This window comes from Callionymus lyra, chromosome 6 (genome assembly GCF_982586985.1).
Source record: "Callionymus lyra chromosome 6, fCalLyr1.hap1.1, whole genome shotgun sequence".
In the NCBI taxonomy this organism is placed as follows: Eukaryota; Metazoa; Chordata; class Actinopteri; order Syngnathiformes; family Callionymidae; genus Callionymus; species Callionymus lyra.
The window spans coordinates 10,902,596-10,916,568 of record NC_141823.1 but is presented as its reverse complement, the minus strand read 5'-3'; the positions used below and the strand labels follow the sequence as shown (position 1 = coordinate 10,916,568).

The following is a 13,973-nucleotide window of genomic DNA, read 5'->3' as shown; positions in this document are numbered from 1 at the left end:
TAATTTTACTTCCGTATTCTAGATGGCAGCAGCCATTACATTCTGCGCAGTTAATTCTGCAAGATCCCAGTGATGACTGAGGATAAGAGGATACAGCAGCTTTCAAAGTTAGTGTTTGGACATATTTTGGTTTCAAAACAAATGAAAGCAGTTACGACTTCGTCAAGAGTCATGTGGTCTGTAAATTCTACAACAGTCAAGTCCTCGACAATACTACACATATATTGTTTTTTTACCTTTGAAATAACATTTGTTTTTAATTCAAAGTTATGTTATGGTTTATATTTCAATTGTGTGTGTATAAAAGACAATAGTTCCAAGTTGTATTTTACAATTAACTCAAACATTCACAGTGTTTATTCATTTATGTGCTGCAATTAAACCTCCGACCACTAATTGGCAAGTAGCTTTTAAAGCTAACGTTTGGACTCATTTTAAAACAAAGTTTAAAGTTAGAGACTTAAACACTGACAGATACTAGATATTGTATGTTGCTCCAGGTTGTTTGAGATGCTAATGCACTTCATTGTTATTACAAGTTTACATTTTGTGTTAATATTTGGAGAAGCACTTTCCTACAAGTACTTTCACATTTGACCAGAGAAAAACAATATTGATTTTTTTACTACAGTATCACAATATTTCGTATCATCACACAAGTATCGCCAGATTCTTACCAATACACAGGCCTTGTTGATGAGGCCTCGTGAAACAGCCAACGAGGTATCATGATACAGTTGTCATTTTGAAAGGCCACTAGGTGGCGCTTACTTTGGCTCTGATCGACTGATTCGATGACACGCTGCATCATTTTATAATTTCCAAAAAAGTGACCTCTAGTGGCCTTTCAAAATAAAGTCACTGTATCATGATACCTCGTTGACAGTTTCATGAGGCTTCATCAACACAGGATTATCTTTTCGTTGTAAGCATTAAATTCGTTTTTATCTAATAATTTAATTTTATATGTTTACATTAAATGTTTTTTTTTGGTAATTACATTTGCTAACACTTACACATCGAGTTTGATAAAAAAAAATCTAAAATGAATATTGTTTTATTTGTAGCCTTTTAAATTCAATATAAAATTGTTGGTATAATAGTGTAGCCGCGTAACATATAAATCTTTTGTCATTTATACCTTTTTTTCCGTGTTTTATTCTTCATTTTTTTATTTACTCATTAAAATATATCATAGAATATCAACACATTTTATAAATATTCGATAAATGTTGTGTTTACTGGAAATAACAGTTTCTGATTCTGAAATATAAACAACAAATTTAACCTTTTAATATACAAATCATTCAATTAAAGTAGTAAATAAAAATAAAAAAATGTAGAAATTATGAAATGAATTCAAGGGTTAATCATTTGAAATGTTAAATTCCACCATTCATTATTGTGACTTCACTGACATACTTCTATAAACGTTAGAAGACTTGAACAGTATTTTAGATTCCAACAGAATCAAAAGAGACAAACTTAAACTGAACATAACTAGAGTTTAAAAATATTATAATGTTTCACTGGTCACTAAATCAATAGAAAAGCCTCTGAAATTAACAATTATTAGTCACATTTGAACCATTAACACTTGAATTTAATTCAATTTCCCACTTTGGAACCCTTGAGAATTGTATCTTTCTACTTCAACTGACGTCCATCCTCAAACCCAAGCACTGCTCAGTATCTGCAGTAACAAACAAGCCGTTCAGACGAACCTGGGGTGTGGAGCCTCTGAACGTTGCTCCTGAGGTCGGGGCGGCAGGTTGTGCTGAGATGTTGTTCTGGGCCTGAGCCTGAGCCTGAGCTTGAGCTTGAGCCTGGGCTTGAGCCTGAGCCTGAGCCTGGGCTTGAGCCTGAGCCAGCGCCTGCTGAGGAACCATCACCAGCTGCCCCAGTTCTGTTCGCACCAGCACCATCCCTGATGGATCACACATGATGGACAAATGTCAAACATCTCTCTCTGTGCAACATGACCTCAACAGCATTATTTACAACGACGAGATAAAACATTTTTAATAATCTTTTATGATTTCCTCTGTTTGTGTATCACTCATTTACGGTAGGTTGTGTAGACTTTATGGGTCGCTCGACGTCAAACTATGATATAGTACTGTATACATACTGATATAATGTCTATATTAGCTGACAAATACACTTTTAACAAAGCAGTTCTTTTAAAAAGTGTAAAAAATTCCAATTGCATGTTTAAAATCAAGCATTTTAATGTAACAAGACTTAAAGTTCTGAAGATATTTTGTTTACAAAATAGAAAATTTGTATTTATTTATGTATTGTTTTTTTCATTTGAATCTATCCTTCGGGTCAGTTTATGTTTATGTTTAAGGCTTTTTTTTTCTTTTTTTTCCCCAATCACAAACTTTGAATCAAACACATTTTACACAACACTTTAAATGCGATAAGAAACAAGGTTATAATAAACATAAATGTGATTAAGTGTCAGAGCAGACTTCATTTTGACTCTCTTTACCTGAGATGTAAATAAAAACCCATTTTGAATCAAAACTACTGTAGAATTCTGGTCCATGTAAACAAACACAACACATGACCGACTTAAAAAACAGGAGGAAGTACAAAAAACACTTTTCTATCATTTTTAGACTACTTTTTATTTAATAAAAGTTAGAGAATATGCAGAGCACTAATAAAAACACAATTAAGTGTTTGAGTGGAATAAAAATACAATACCTCCACTAATAATGGCAGTAAAAAAATAGTCTGAGGTTACTTATTGTAAAAAAACTTAAAAATACATATACATCTTTGTCATTTCTACCATTTTTGCGTGTTTTGTTCTTACTTTTTTTATTTACTCATTCAATTATTTTGAATTGGATTAAAATGTTGTTGATTTTCATGCCTTATTTTACATTAAAATGTGACGTTTTGTTTCATTTAAAGATGTTATTTAGATTTGGCACCACATGCTTCAGCCTGGAGACGTGGATAAACCCCCAGAATGAATCGCTGACGACCATAACTAAATGACACGACAGCGGTCGGTTCAGCCACTGAAGCCACAACAAACCCTGTGAGAGTCGGTGGTTTGTGTTTACAGAGAAGTGTGTTCACCGCAAACATCAAGTTTTAGTTTAGTGCACATTTTTATTTTAATAAAAAACCTTGATTCTTCCCACACCGGGGACAATATTGATGAGATAATAGCAAAATATAAAGATATACATCAACAGGGTGAAGCTCAAGTTGTTTATTAAATGACAAACATTAGCAATATTTGAAGTTTAAGATGCAAAAAAAATAGTATTTATTGTATATTATATAGCCTTTATTTTGAAAAATAATATAGAAGCACCTTATTTCCAAGGATTATTTATATTCACTGGAATATCTTTGAGGGTCAATAAATACAAAAAAATCTATTTTTGTTGTTTTAAGAGACTAGTAATGAATAGTGGAAATAAATACAAAAGTATATAATTATAATTGAATAGAAAATAATAGAAAAATATAGCAACAAAGTGAAGTTTTTATTAAGTAACAAGCATTAACGTTACTTGATTGTACTTAATAGCTTATAGATCGATAAATAATATATAAAGGATAAAGGAGGGAAAAGTATAAAACCAAGCTAAAAATGGTAGTGATTATTTTATATATACACTAACATTTATTTTGGAAAGAAAATCTCACATGAAAGCAGCATTTGTCCAAATATTTTGAATATTAACTTACACAGTATTAAAGAATGTGATAATAAATAATGTATATTATGAGCTAAACTGTGCATTTACTTTTATCTAAAGTTATCAAATGTATATAAATAACACACCTCATTATTTTTAAATGTAAAAAAGAAAAGTCATTATTTTTGGATCCACTCAAATCTTTTTGAAGGTCAATAAAAACTAACAAAAAAAGAGAAAAATCTAAAACAAGAATGACAAATATTTTATGAACTACATGGTGAGTATTTTTGTAATTCAAGTTATCAACTGTATTTAAATTATATCATTTTTAAAGTTCAAAATGTCTTTTATTTTTATTTTATTTTAAATATTTTCGAGGGGGAATAAATACAAAAATGTAAAAAGTCATAAAACAAAAACCCCAAAGTCATATTTGGAGACTAGTAGAACAACTGTATAAAAAGTATGTACAATAGTATTTCTAATGTTAAAATTAGCTTTTTTTATTTTCTTTTTTTTTATCCACTTCAATCTTTTAGGACGAATAAATACATGCAAAAATGACAAAAATCCTAAAACCCTTCAGTTATATTTTGAGACCAGTAATAATAGTTAAATTAAGTTAACAACTGTATAAAAAATGATATACAGTATTTAATTTAAAGTCTTTATCCATTTTTTTATATTCATTTAAATCTTTTTGAGGGTCAATAAATACTTTGAAAAAATCCTCTAACCCTTCAGTCATATTTTTAGACTAATAATAAACTGTAGTAATAAGTTATCAACTGTAAAAAAAACATGTTTTTTTAATTATTTTTTTTAGAAATTCACAATAAATACTGACAAAAATCCTAAAAACCCTTCAGTCACATTTAAATACTAATAATGAACTGAAGTAATAAGTTATCAACTGTATAAAAAACATATTTCTTAATCATTTATTTTAGAAATTCACAATAAATACTGACAAAAATCCTAAAAACCCTTCAGTCATATTTAAATACTAATAATGAACTGTAGTAATAAGTTATCAACTGTATAAAAAACATATTTCTTAATTATTATTTTTAGAAATTCACAATAAATACTGACAAAAAATTGGCAAAAGTCCTGAATTGAAAACCCTAAAGTGATGTTTAGAGGCTATTAATGAACAGAAAAAGATACAAATTAATAAAATAAAAGTTAGTTCCTTCATGATCTTCGACCTCATGCGGGGGGGCCACATAAATCCAGTCACGGGGAGAGGGGGGCCACACTCCAGCCAGGTCTAGGTTCCTCCGACTAAACCCAAAGATCTTCGTGCAACTCTCTCCACCAAAGTTGCAAGAGGCTTACCCGGCGGGATGGTGAACCCGGGTGGGAGCTGTATGGTCGTCTGCTGCTGCTGCGGCGGCGGAGGCGGTCGTACGATGAGCTGCGGCGCCACCATGCGTTGTTGCGGGGTGGCCAGCACGGGACGGGGTTGCGACGGTACCGTGGTGGCCACGATGGTGGGAGCGGATGGGGCGGGCCTGACGGTGCCGGTGGTCACGGGCGACACGACTGGCGGCGAGCTGGTGGTGGTGGTGATGGCGACCGCCGCCGAGGCTCTGACCAGTGGCTGGGGCTGGGTCACCGTGGTGGCAGTCGTGGTGGTCATGGCGGTCGTGGCGGCGGTGGTGGTGGACGCGATGGCGGTGGTGGACGCCGTCGTGGCGACCGGAGAAGAAGGAGCGTCCACCACCACAGAGTTGACACTTTCAGACAGTTCAGTTCTAGGCTCATCTGTGGCGACTTTATCCTCGGGCGACGCTTTTTGAGCCAACGCGGACACGGTAGTCCCGTTCCCGTGCTGGGCTATGCTGGCTACTATATGGTTGGGGAGCCTGTGGAGGGCGATGGTGGGGGTCCCTCTGTCCAGCGCTATGGACGCCTGACCTGCACGCAGGCTGGACAAGGAGAAGGTGGAAGTGTTTACAGACGCGGCGGGAGTAGAGTTCGCGGTGTCCGGGGAAGAGACGCTGTCGCTCACCGCCGTGTTGTTGTTGTTGTTGTTGGTGATGGTGTTGGTACCGCTGCTGGTGCCGGTGCTGGTGCTGCTGGTCCGTCGGGTCGTGATCGCGGCGCCGTTAAAACTCTTCGCCCGCGCGCCTCTCCGAGGGGTCGCCAGGCGTTTCCTGGACCCCTCGTCCACCGACGACGACGACGACGACGACGCCTCCCGGCTGATGGTGATGCTGACCGGCGGCGGCGTCAAAGTTGTCTCGCCAGACGCGGTCCGAGTTGTGATGGATGCTCCATGTGACTCGCTGCTGCTGCTGGTCTCGCCAGGAGACGCGGTACCGTCCACGGCGGGGGGTGTCATCACACTTCCCCCCGAATGGACGCCTTTCGAGTTGAAATCCGGGCGACCGTCGGGTTTGTTCCTCCGTTGCTGCTGCTCCGGTGTTGTTGTTGTTGTTGTTGTTGTTGTTGTTACCGCCGGAGCTGGTAGTGATTTTCCCGAGTGATGGTGGTGTTGGTGGTGGTGGTGGTTAGCGCGAGCCAGGGAGCTCGTGCCGCCGTTCTCGTCGCTTTTCGCCGCCGGGTCACTTTGACCCGCGAGCTGGGACTCCAGGGAACCGACGAGGTCGCTCACCGCCTTCTCGTCCACCTCGGAGAAGAGCATATCTTCCAGGGGGTCGGAGGCGCCCGCCATCTCTGTTCGACGGATAGCTTGGCTTGTAATTTGCTTTGCGCATGCGTGTTACTAGGCATTGTGGGAATGTGTTTGACGTCATTTACCGAAGAAAAATATATTTTACACTAGTTTTATTATGGAAAAAAAAGTGATGACACGGATACTATACATGCATTTTCCTTTATTATTATTTTTATTGAACGTTAAGTCGAATATTTTTTATTATTTTACAAATTGTGCTTTAAATATTTATATATTTTTTAATCACTTTAACTTGTATTACATAACGGTTTTGAAGCAACATTTTTTCACTCTTGAAATATTCAACGAAATGTTCAACTAAAGCCAATAAAAAGAACGGCATTCATGATCGTAATAACAATAATAAGAATTCTTCTATTGCATGTGTATAAAAAAAAAAAGAAAAAACTTTTTTACGGTGATGACAGTCCTGAATAAATAAAAATAATTAAATGCACTTTAAATAAAATAAGATTATATTATAAATCACGTACTGATTAATTAATTTGTTTAAAGTAAAATACATTAAATATAATATATATATAAATATATTAGCTAAATGGTGCGTTTACTTTATATTTGTCAACTATATAAAAATGATTTACGTTGTTAATTTTAAAAGTTCAAATTTTCCTTTAGTTTTTTGAGAAATGGTGCTCGAAACCTTGTTCAAATATACGTTTAGGAATGTTAGGAGAAAATAATTAAATAATCACAGTTTCGGGTAAAAAAATTGCGTGCCACTAAATAACGTTACTTAAATACGATTATGCATACAAAACGCTTAAATAATGCAAAATTATTAGATTTATATCGAGTTTAAAACATGTCGTTTTCTTTGACAAATTATACACTTGTTTTTTTCGTTATTAGAAATACTTAAACTTGGTCAAATCTGAATTAATTCAAAAAGAAATCTCTGCCACGATAAGCAGACGTGACAATCTGCGTGATATCGCGAGATCCTAAAATCTCGAATCATGTCATCGCGTTCGAGTCTTTTGTTCCTTTTAAAATGACAGATGCTCGCGCTTTTAAACCGTAATTTCGCTGGTGATCATATTTTTAAAATTCATTTTAGGGCTCAGTTTCGCCTCAATAATAAACAGCGGCAAAAAAAATAATTGTTTTAAAAAAAACATAATTCGTTTTCCCACAATGCTCTGCGGCGGATGAAGCCTGGTGAAAACGGCCATGTCGTGGTAGACACAGCTTATGTTCGAGCTGCACAAAACTTCTCTCTCGCACTCATTCATTCGTGTTATGTCGTCTTCAAACCGGGTTTCTGGACAATAAAGACACTGGACTCGATCGTTTGACGGCGACTTCTTTCTGCTGAAGCATCTTTTAGACGCCGGAAGCCAACATGAGCGGAGGAGGAACGCCGTACATCGGCAGTAAGATCAGCCTGGTGTCCAAGGCCGAGATCCGCTATGAAGGAATCCTCTACACCATTGACACCGAGAACTCCACCGTGGCGCTCTCTAAAGGTGGGTTTCTGGGTCGAGGAAGCCGAGCCGCGACCGTTCGAGTGACTAGAATAATGTCTGCTCTGAGTTTAAACACTCGGAAGGAGGAATATAGTTGCGACGCAGTTAGCTAGGTTAGCTAGCGCCTTTGTTTACGTCGTGCTTCAGCTAACCTTAAAAACAACCACTCTCTCTGCGGGACTATGAGTGGGAAGTTATTAAATGTACACTGAATAAATGTACACTTTATTTTAGAGATTTTGATGTAGGAGGTGTAAGGGAAAAAAAATCGATACAGCGATCAATCGCGATCCTCTTTTTTTTTTTTTCTTTTTTTTTTCTACGATAGTGTATCGATTTTGAAAAAACATAATTATTGTTAATTATTTGTTGGCTTTCAAATACGTATTATATTTGTACTCATAGTTAGTTTTATGGTTTAAATATTATAATTGTCTATATACTTTTCCCTATATAATTCCTTTTTTTAATTTACAATTAATTAATTGGCTTTTTTTTAATTAAACTTCCGGCCACTAGATGGCAGCAGTCATTACGTCCTTCGCAGTCAAGCTACAGATAGAATTCTGGATTGTGGCGGTGACTGAGGATGAGAGGATACAGTAAAATCCTGCAGCTTTTAAAGTTGATGTTTGGATATTGTTTGATTCAAAACGAATGAAAACGGTTACGACTTCGTCAAGAGTCATGTGGTCTGTAAATTCTGCAACACCAGAGTCGAGTACTCGACAATACTACAAATATATAATTGTTTTATGTTAATATATCGTATTGTGTGTTGACACTGAAGAGTGTATTAACTCCAGATTTTAAACTATTTTTTAAATAAAAAAGATTATGCAACACTTCCATTTGAAATATTAAAACATATGTAGTAAAGAAGGCTGCTCGACTTGTATAATAATCGACTTTGGGGTCGTTTCAGTTCGCTCCTTTGGCACCGAGGATCGGCCCACCGAGAGACCGGTCCCCCCTCGAGAAGAAGTCTTCGAGTACATCATCTTCAGGGGCAGCGACATCAAAGACCTCACGGTCTGCGAGCCGCCGAAAGCCCCCTCCTCTCTGCCCCAGGACCCGGCCATCGTTCAAGTGAGTCGCTCGAGTTTCCGTGACGTCGGTGTCACCTCACGACACCACACACCGGTGCATGTAGCTAGTTTGAAGGATGCTGCTAATCCTGTACATATGTTCTTAATTCTGTGAAGTCATTTAGGAGGTATTACAGTCAGACGCGTGTCTCCTTAGATAAAGGTTCTAACGCGCTACAGGGACTTTTCACACCTGTGGTACATCTATGGTCTTAGCTTTTACGTTGAACTGTCTCACCTCACGCGGATCCTAATAAACTTAATTGTTTCTTCCAGTCCTCGATGTCGAGCAGTGCAGCACCGCCTCCATCTTTTCAGGCCGCCGCACCGTATGCCCCTTTTAACCGAGCCCAGGTCCCGCAGTTTGGCCAGTTTGCTGTCGGGCCTCTTGCAGGACAACCATTCACTTCTACTAGAGGAGGTGAGTGACATATTGATTTGAAAAACTGCTTTCGTAAACTTTTTTTTAAGTATTATTGAGCCCATGACCTTCATGTTTAAGTGAGTTACAAATTCCACTATAAAATCAATGTCTACCCTTGACTTCCATTAATAATTCTTAACAAGAATATTTGATTTTACGAAAGCAACGATTCAAAGTATTGGACGAAGAAATGCAATTAAAAAAGTCGTATTGTGTTCAGAAAACACGGCTCCGTCACTGGACTCCTTCACGAAGCCTCAGACTCTGGAACACGCCGTCCCGGCTCAAGCCTCGACCGCCGCCCCTCCTCCCGCCCCGGTGGGTCAGAGAACCCAAACGGCTCCGTCTGCCCCCCGACCGAGCAACACCGCGGCCGGCGGCCACAACCCGCCGGACCTCTTGAACCAGAGGAAAGGTGTGTGTGTCTGTGTGTGTTTGCTAACGGGCACTGATGTCGTAGACATGTTTTTTTATTTGTAATCTTTGCACGTTTTCAGCGTCTGACGTTCTGAAAGCTGCTCAGCCGGACCATGAACATGCATCTGGGGAAAACAGGGATTCTCAGCGGCATCTTCACGGTGGTGAGTCGCTGCCCTTTTATTTACAAGATGACGCATCATAACATTCGGATACTTATGCTGCTACTTCTGTGGCTGGTTCTTCCTCTTGTTTTCATGAGAAATCAGGGTTTCATCATTTATCAAATCATGACGTCACGCTCTGTGATTACGCAATCTCATCAATGAGTTTGATCTGTGATTAGTCTCTGTGGCTCTACTCTGTGTTTAAACACTTTTGTGTAAAGTTTACACCGTGATGTTGATGAGTGTTAAACAATGATTTTCAAATATTTGAAGTCATAGATGTGTAAACAACCGACTACAGATGTTTTTCGAAGATAAAAAATGCTTCGTTTAAGGGACTGTTCGCCAATAATGACGTGTGAAAAGAGTAGACATTTTTCTTATATTTTTTTCATTGAAATACTTCAAAACTGTCGTCTCCTTTATCTTGTTACTGTAGTTGTTGTGTCGACAATGTAACGACGGTTGAAGGTTTTTATGTAAAATGCGTATAAGGATGAGTGCAAAATCCGGTTCTTACTACACAATACAATTTTCAAATGTGCTTCTTAAACACTTTAATATTTAGTTGATATTTTTAATACTTATCTATAATGCTGTTGGACACAAGTTCACGTAAAAAAAAGAATTTTGTTTAAATGAACTTTGTAAACGTTTGTCATTATAATTTTCTTTGTGTTTAGAAATTAAGATCAAATGAGAAAAATTGTCCACATAAATTCCATATTTTCTTGACATCGTGCAGTTGTGTTTAAAGTCTACAAAACCCTATTCTCTCCTGGTGAAGAAGTCTATTTCTAAAGCGTGGTTCTTCTCGCAGCTGCAGCTCAGCCCGTTCGCCGCGGCCGCGGAAGAGGAAACCGCAGCCGAGGCAAGATGAACATGCGCCGCGACGGACTCATGAAGTTCGAGGAGGACTTCGACTTCGAGACGGCCAACGCTCAGTTCCACAAGGACGAGATCGACAAAGAGCTGCAGACCAAACTGAAGCTAAAAGGTAAGACCCCGAACCTGACGTGTGGCGCCATTAAAGACCAAGAGAACCATTAAAGTCTCCATCTCTTCGTTCCCAGACGACAAGCCAGAAAAGGCTCTCAACGGAGACGAGGCGACGGAGACCGAACACCCGGCGAACGAGGGAGGAGCCGCGGAGGAGGAAGAGAACACGTGTTACTACGACAAGACCAAGTCCTTCTTCGATAATCTGTCCTGCAACGACTCCAGGTACCTGTTCGACCGCGGTTCGTCTCACTCTGGTCTCCAAATATATGAACCTCCCGTGCTCTTGTCTCCGCAGTAAAGGGGGCGACCGAGGATACTCAAGGTGAAGAAAACATTTTTTTTATTCCCGTCTGTTGATCTCAGTGCCGTGAACCTTGCCCTCTGACCTCCGTTATCCTCGCAGGGACAGACGACCCACCTGGGCCGAGGAGAGACGGATGAACGCCGAGACGTTCGGGATCCCCATGAGACACAACCGAGGACGGGGAGGCTACCGGGGCCGAGGCTACATGGGGCCCCGCGGGGGTCGCGGGCGACCGATGAGCAGAGGCTCCTTCGGGCCCCCGAGGGGCGCCCCGCCCGGATTCAGAGGAGGGTACCGAGGCGGCAGAGGAGGCCGGGAGTTCGCCGACTTCGAATACGGGGTGAGTGGCGTTTCTAGAAGATGTGCAGGAACTTGTTGATGTTTGGAGTCACACCAGGTGATTGGCGTTCGTTTCTTGTTGTTGCAGAAGGACAACAAGGTGGCGGCGTGAGGCGGCGGCACTTGGGGAAGTCGAGAATTGTAGCCACTCGTAACGAAAATTTGTTCCATCTCAAGAAAAAACGTCTTCACTTCCTGCATCTGACTGGAAAAGAAAAAAAAAAAAACACTTGTTCGTTCTGCAGCCCGGTGGGTGAGGCTGCTGCTCCTCCACTCTCTGAATCGTTTCTCTTTTTGTTTCAAATATTTACTGTTGTTTTTTTTGTTTTTTGGATAAACTTCAAATGCATCGGACTTTCTCTGCATTCAACCAGACGAGTGGCTCACACTCGTTCATCTGCGCACTCGAGACATTTCCAGTTCGTCACTCGTTCCTGCTCAGATGGTTTCTTTGTAGTTTACCAAAACGTTCTTTTTTTTACTTTATTAATAATCGTGTCATTTGGGATTGAAACCAGCTTGAAGAACAATTTAAAAAAATATATTGAATGTCTGCTTCCGGATCATTTAATACTCGCTCATCAGAAACTAGTTTAGATTCTTTTTTTCTTTCCACTTTCTTTCGTCCAGCGTTTGTCATGAATCGCGGGTTATCAAGTGAAGTTTCACGAGTAGAACAGTAACTTTGGGTTTCTACGCGCCATATAATTCTCTAGACGAAGCCAAAAAATGTTGTCATCTGAGCCTTTTTTTTTTTTTGGTTAGTGGGAGAAAAAACGTTATCTTGACCGGGTCTGACCCAGGACCACCTCCAGTTCATGTTTACGGATGAGAAAATTGTCTTAAGCGCTTGTGATCGATTGTGAGCGAGAACGAATCAACGTCACGTTTCCCCCGGAGCGAGTTCTCTTGAACTCGAGTCAACAAAGGGACTGGATTTGGGAGGTTTCGTTTGGGTTTGTTTTTTTTTGATTCGTTAGTACTTAGGGAGTGCCTTCTGTGGGGGGGGCGGGGGTCGGGTCGTACATCTCTCCCTTTAACTCAACGCTCACCTTTTGGACACATGTAAAATAGCACTACAAGGTGGCACTAGAGTTCGAAGAAGAAGAAGCAGCTGTGTTACAAACCGATCGTCTGGATCATCGCTTTGTTGTTTTTGCTTTTTTCTTTTTGCGACCAGCACGTGGAAATTTGAAATGTTGAAGAAAAAAAACGCAAAAATGTTTTCACAAGTTTGTTACTCCTTCCAGTCAATGGAGATGTAAAACCAGGAATTGTTTTCTTGAGAATACCAGAATTGAATTTTTACATAAAGAGTTGTACAATAATAATGTGTGTGCGTGTTTTGTTTAAAATGTTTTTCATGCTTTTCTACTGGAGTAAAGATGTTACGAAGCGGGTGGATTCTTAGTGAGGAAAGGAAGGGAATCGTACCTGCAGTCGAGGGGTTCAGCGGCTTCCATCCATTGTCTTCTGGAGCTTTGTCCCTTAAAATGATTAGATGGAAATATCATTAAGAAATTAATACTTTGTCATCAAGATCCCATGATTTGTTCTTAATTCAGCCAAACAGCAAAAATTAAAGTAAATTAAAATTTGAGTAGAAGATGTTCTGCTGCTGAGCAAGAAACCTGGATGAGCAGATGTTCTTAGAATAGAATAGAATACGTTTATTCATCCCCAGAGGGGAAACACACTTTTACAACAGCACAATGAGAATAAAGTGCAAGGAAAAAAAGAAATAATAAAATAGATAATAAAATAAAACGATCTTAAAAATATACAAATTATTTACAATATTAAAAATTAACACTATTAACAGAATAAAATAAAATAAAATAAAAACAGTCCGTGCTGCCTGCTCCCCAGCAATAAGTCAGCAAGTCCTTAAAAGTGGTCTGCACACTCACACACGAAGGACCTCAGTCTCCCCAGGAGGTGGAGGCGACTTCGGCCCTTCTTATACACGGCGTTCATGTGTGTGGACCAGTTCAGTTTATTGTTGAGGTGAACACCCAGGTATTTGAAGCTGTCCACCAGCTCAATGTCCGAGCCCTGGATGCTCACCGGTTGATGTGGTGGAGACTTTTTCCTGAAGTCAATCACCATCTCCCTTGTCTTATCGGTGTTTTAAGTTTTTTACTTAGAATATGCGACTAGGTTTGTATTGAAACTACCATGAAATTAAAACTATAATACAGTGGAGCATAATTAATATTGAGCTTTAGCTTAAAAAACAAAAGGTAAACTATTTTCTATTTTGTATTTATAGATAATTATACAGGAATAAATTACAATGTAAATCGACTTCAAGGTTGAAAAAGGTGTTGATGGCAAAGTCTCTGAGCATCAAATATGTAACATCCCTGTTGTCATTATTCA

The 13,973-nt window shown here is 39.2% G+C and overlaps 2 protein-coding genes across 7 annotated transcripts in view; one reads left to right on the top strand and one right to left on the bottom strand.

Annotated features, from left to right (window-relative positions):
• LOC148076354 (transcription initiation factor TFIID subunit 4) overlaps nucleotides 1–6,363 on the bottom strand; it is a 120,540-nt gene extending 114,177 nt beyond the window's left edge. For all 6 annotated transcript variants that reach the window (XM_087793581.1, XM_087793584.1, XM_087793582.1 and 3 more), the window contains exons 1-2: nucleotides 5,016–6,363; nucleotides 1,725–1,927 (exon numbers count right to left, since the gene is read on the bottom strand). In XM_087793581.1, coding sequence (XP_087649707.1) covers nucleotides 1,725–1,927; nucleotides 5,016–6,357 — 1,545 coding nt within the window. In that variant the 5' untranslated portion in view covers nucleotides 6,358–6,363. The remainder of the gene's footprint in view (nucleotides 1–1,724; nucleotides 1,928–5,015) is intronic.
• Nucleotides 6,364–7,536: 1,173 nt separating this feature from the next.
• Nucleotides 7,537–12,922, top strand: lsm14ab (LSM14A mRNA processing body assembly factor b). Its single transcript, XM_087793563.1, has 10 exons — nucleotides 7,537–7,850; nucleotides 8,776–8,939; nucleotides 9,215–9,359; nucleotides 9,583–9,777; nucleotides 9,860–9,943; nucleotides 10,767–10,943; nucleotides 11,020–11,170; nucleotides 11,244–11,270; nucleotides 11,352–11,592; nucleotides 11,680–12,922. The coding sequence occupies exons 1-10, from the start codon at nucleotides 7,727–7,729 to the stop codon at nucleotides 11,701–11,703; spliced, it is 1,332 nt and encodes a 443-aa protein (XP_087649689.1). The 5' UTR covers nucleotides 7,537–7,726; the 3' UTR covers nucleotides 11,704–12,922.
• The last annotated feature ends 1,051 nt before the right edge of the window (nucleotides 12,923–13,973 follow it).

Excerpts from the sequence above, each read along its gene's own strand:
- lsm14ab (XM_087793563.1), top strand. The coding sequence starts at position 7,727 with ATGAGCGGAGGAGGAACGCCGTACATCGGCAGTAAGATCAGCCTGGTG. Across the intron at positions 7,851-8,775 it reads CACCGTGGCGCTCTCTAAAG|TTCGCTCCTTTGGCACCGAG; the intron begins GTGGGTTTCTGG and ends GGGTCGTTTCAG. Across the intron at positions 10,944-11,019 it reads GACCAAACTGAAGCTAAAAG|ACGACAAGCCAGAAAAGGCT; the intron begins GTAAGACCCCGA and ends CTTCGTTCCCAG.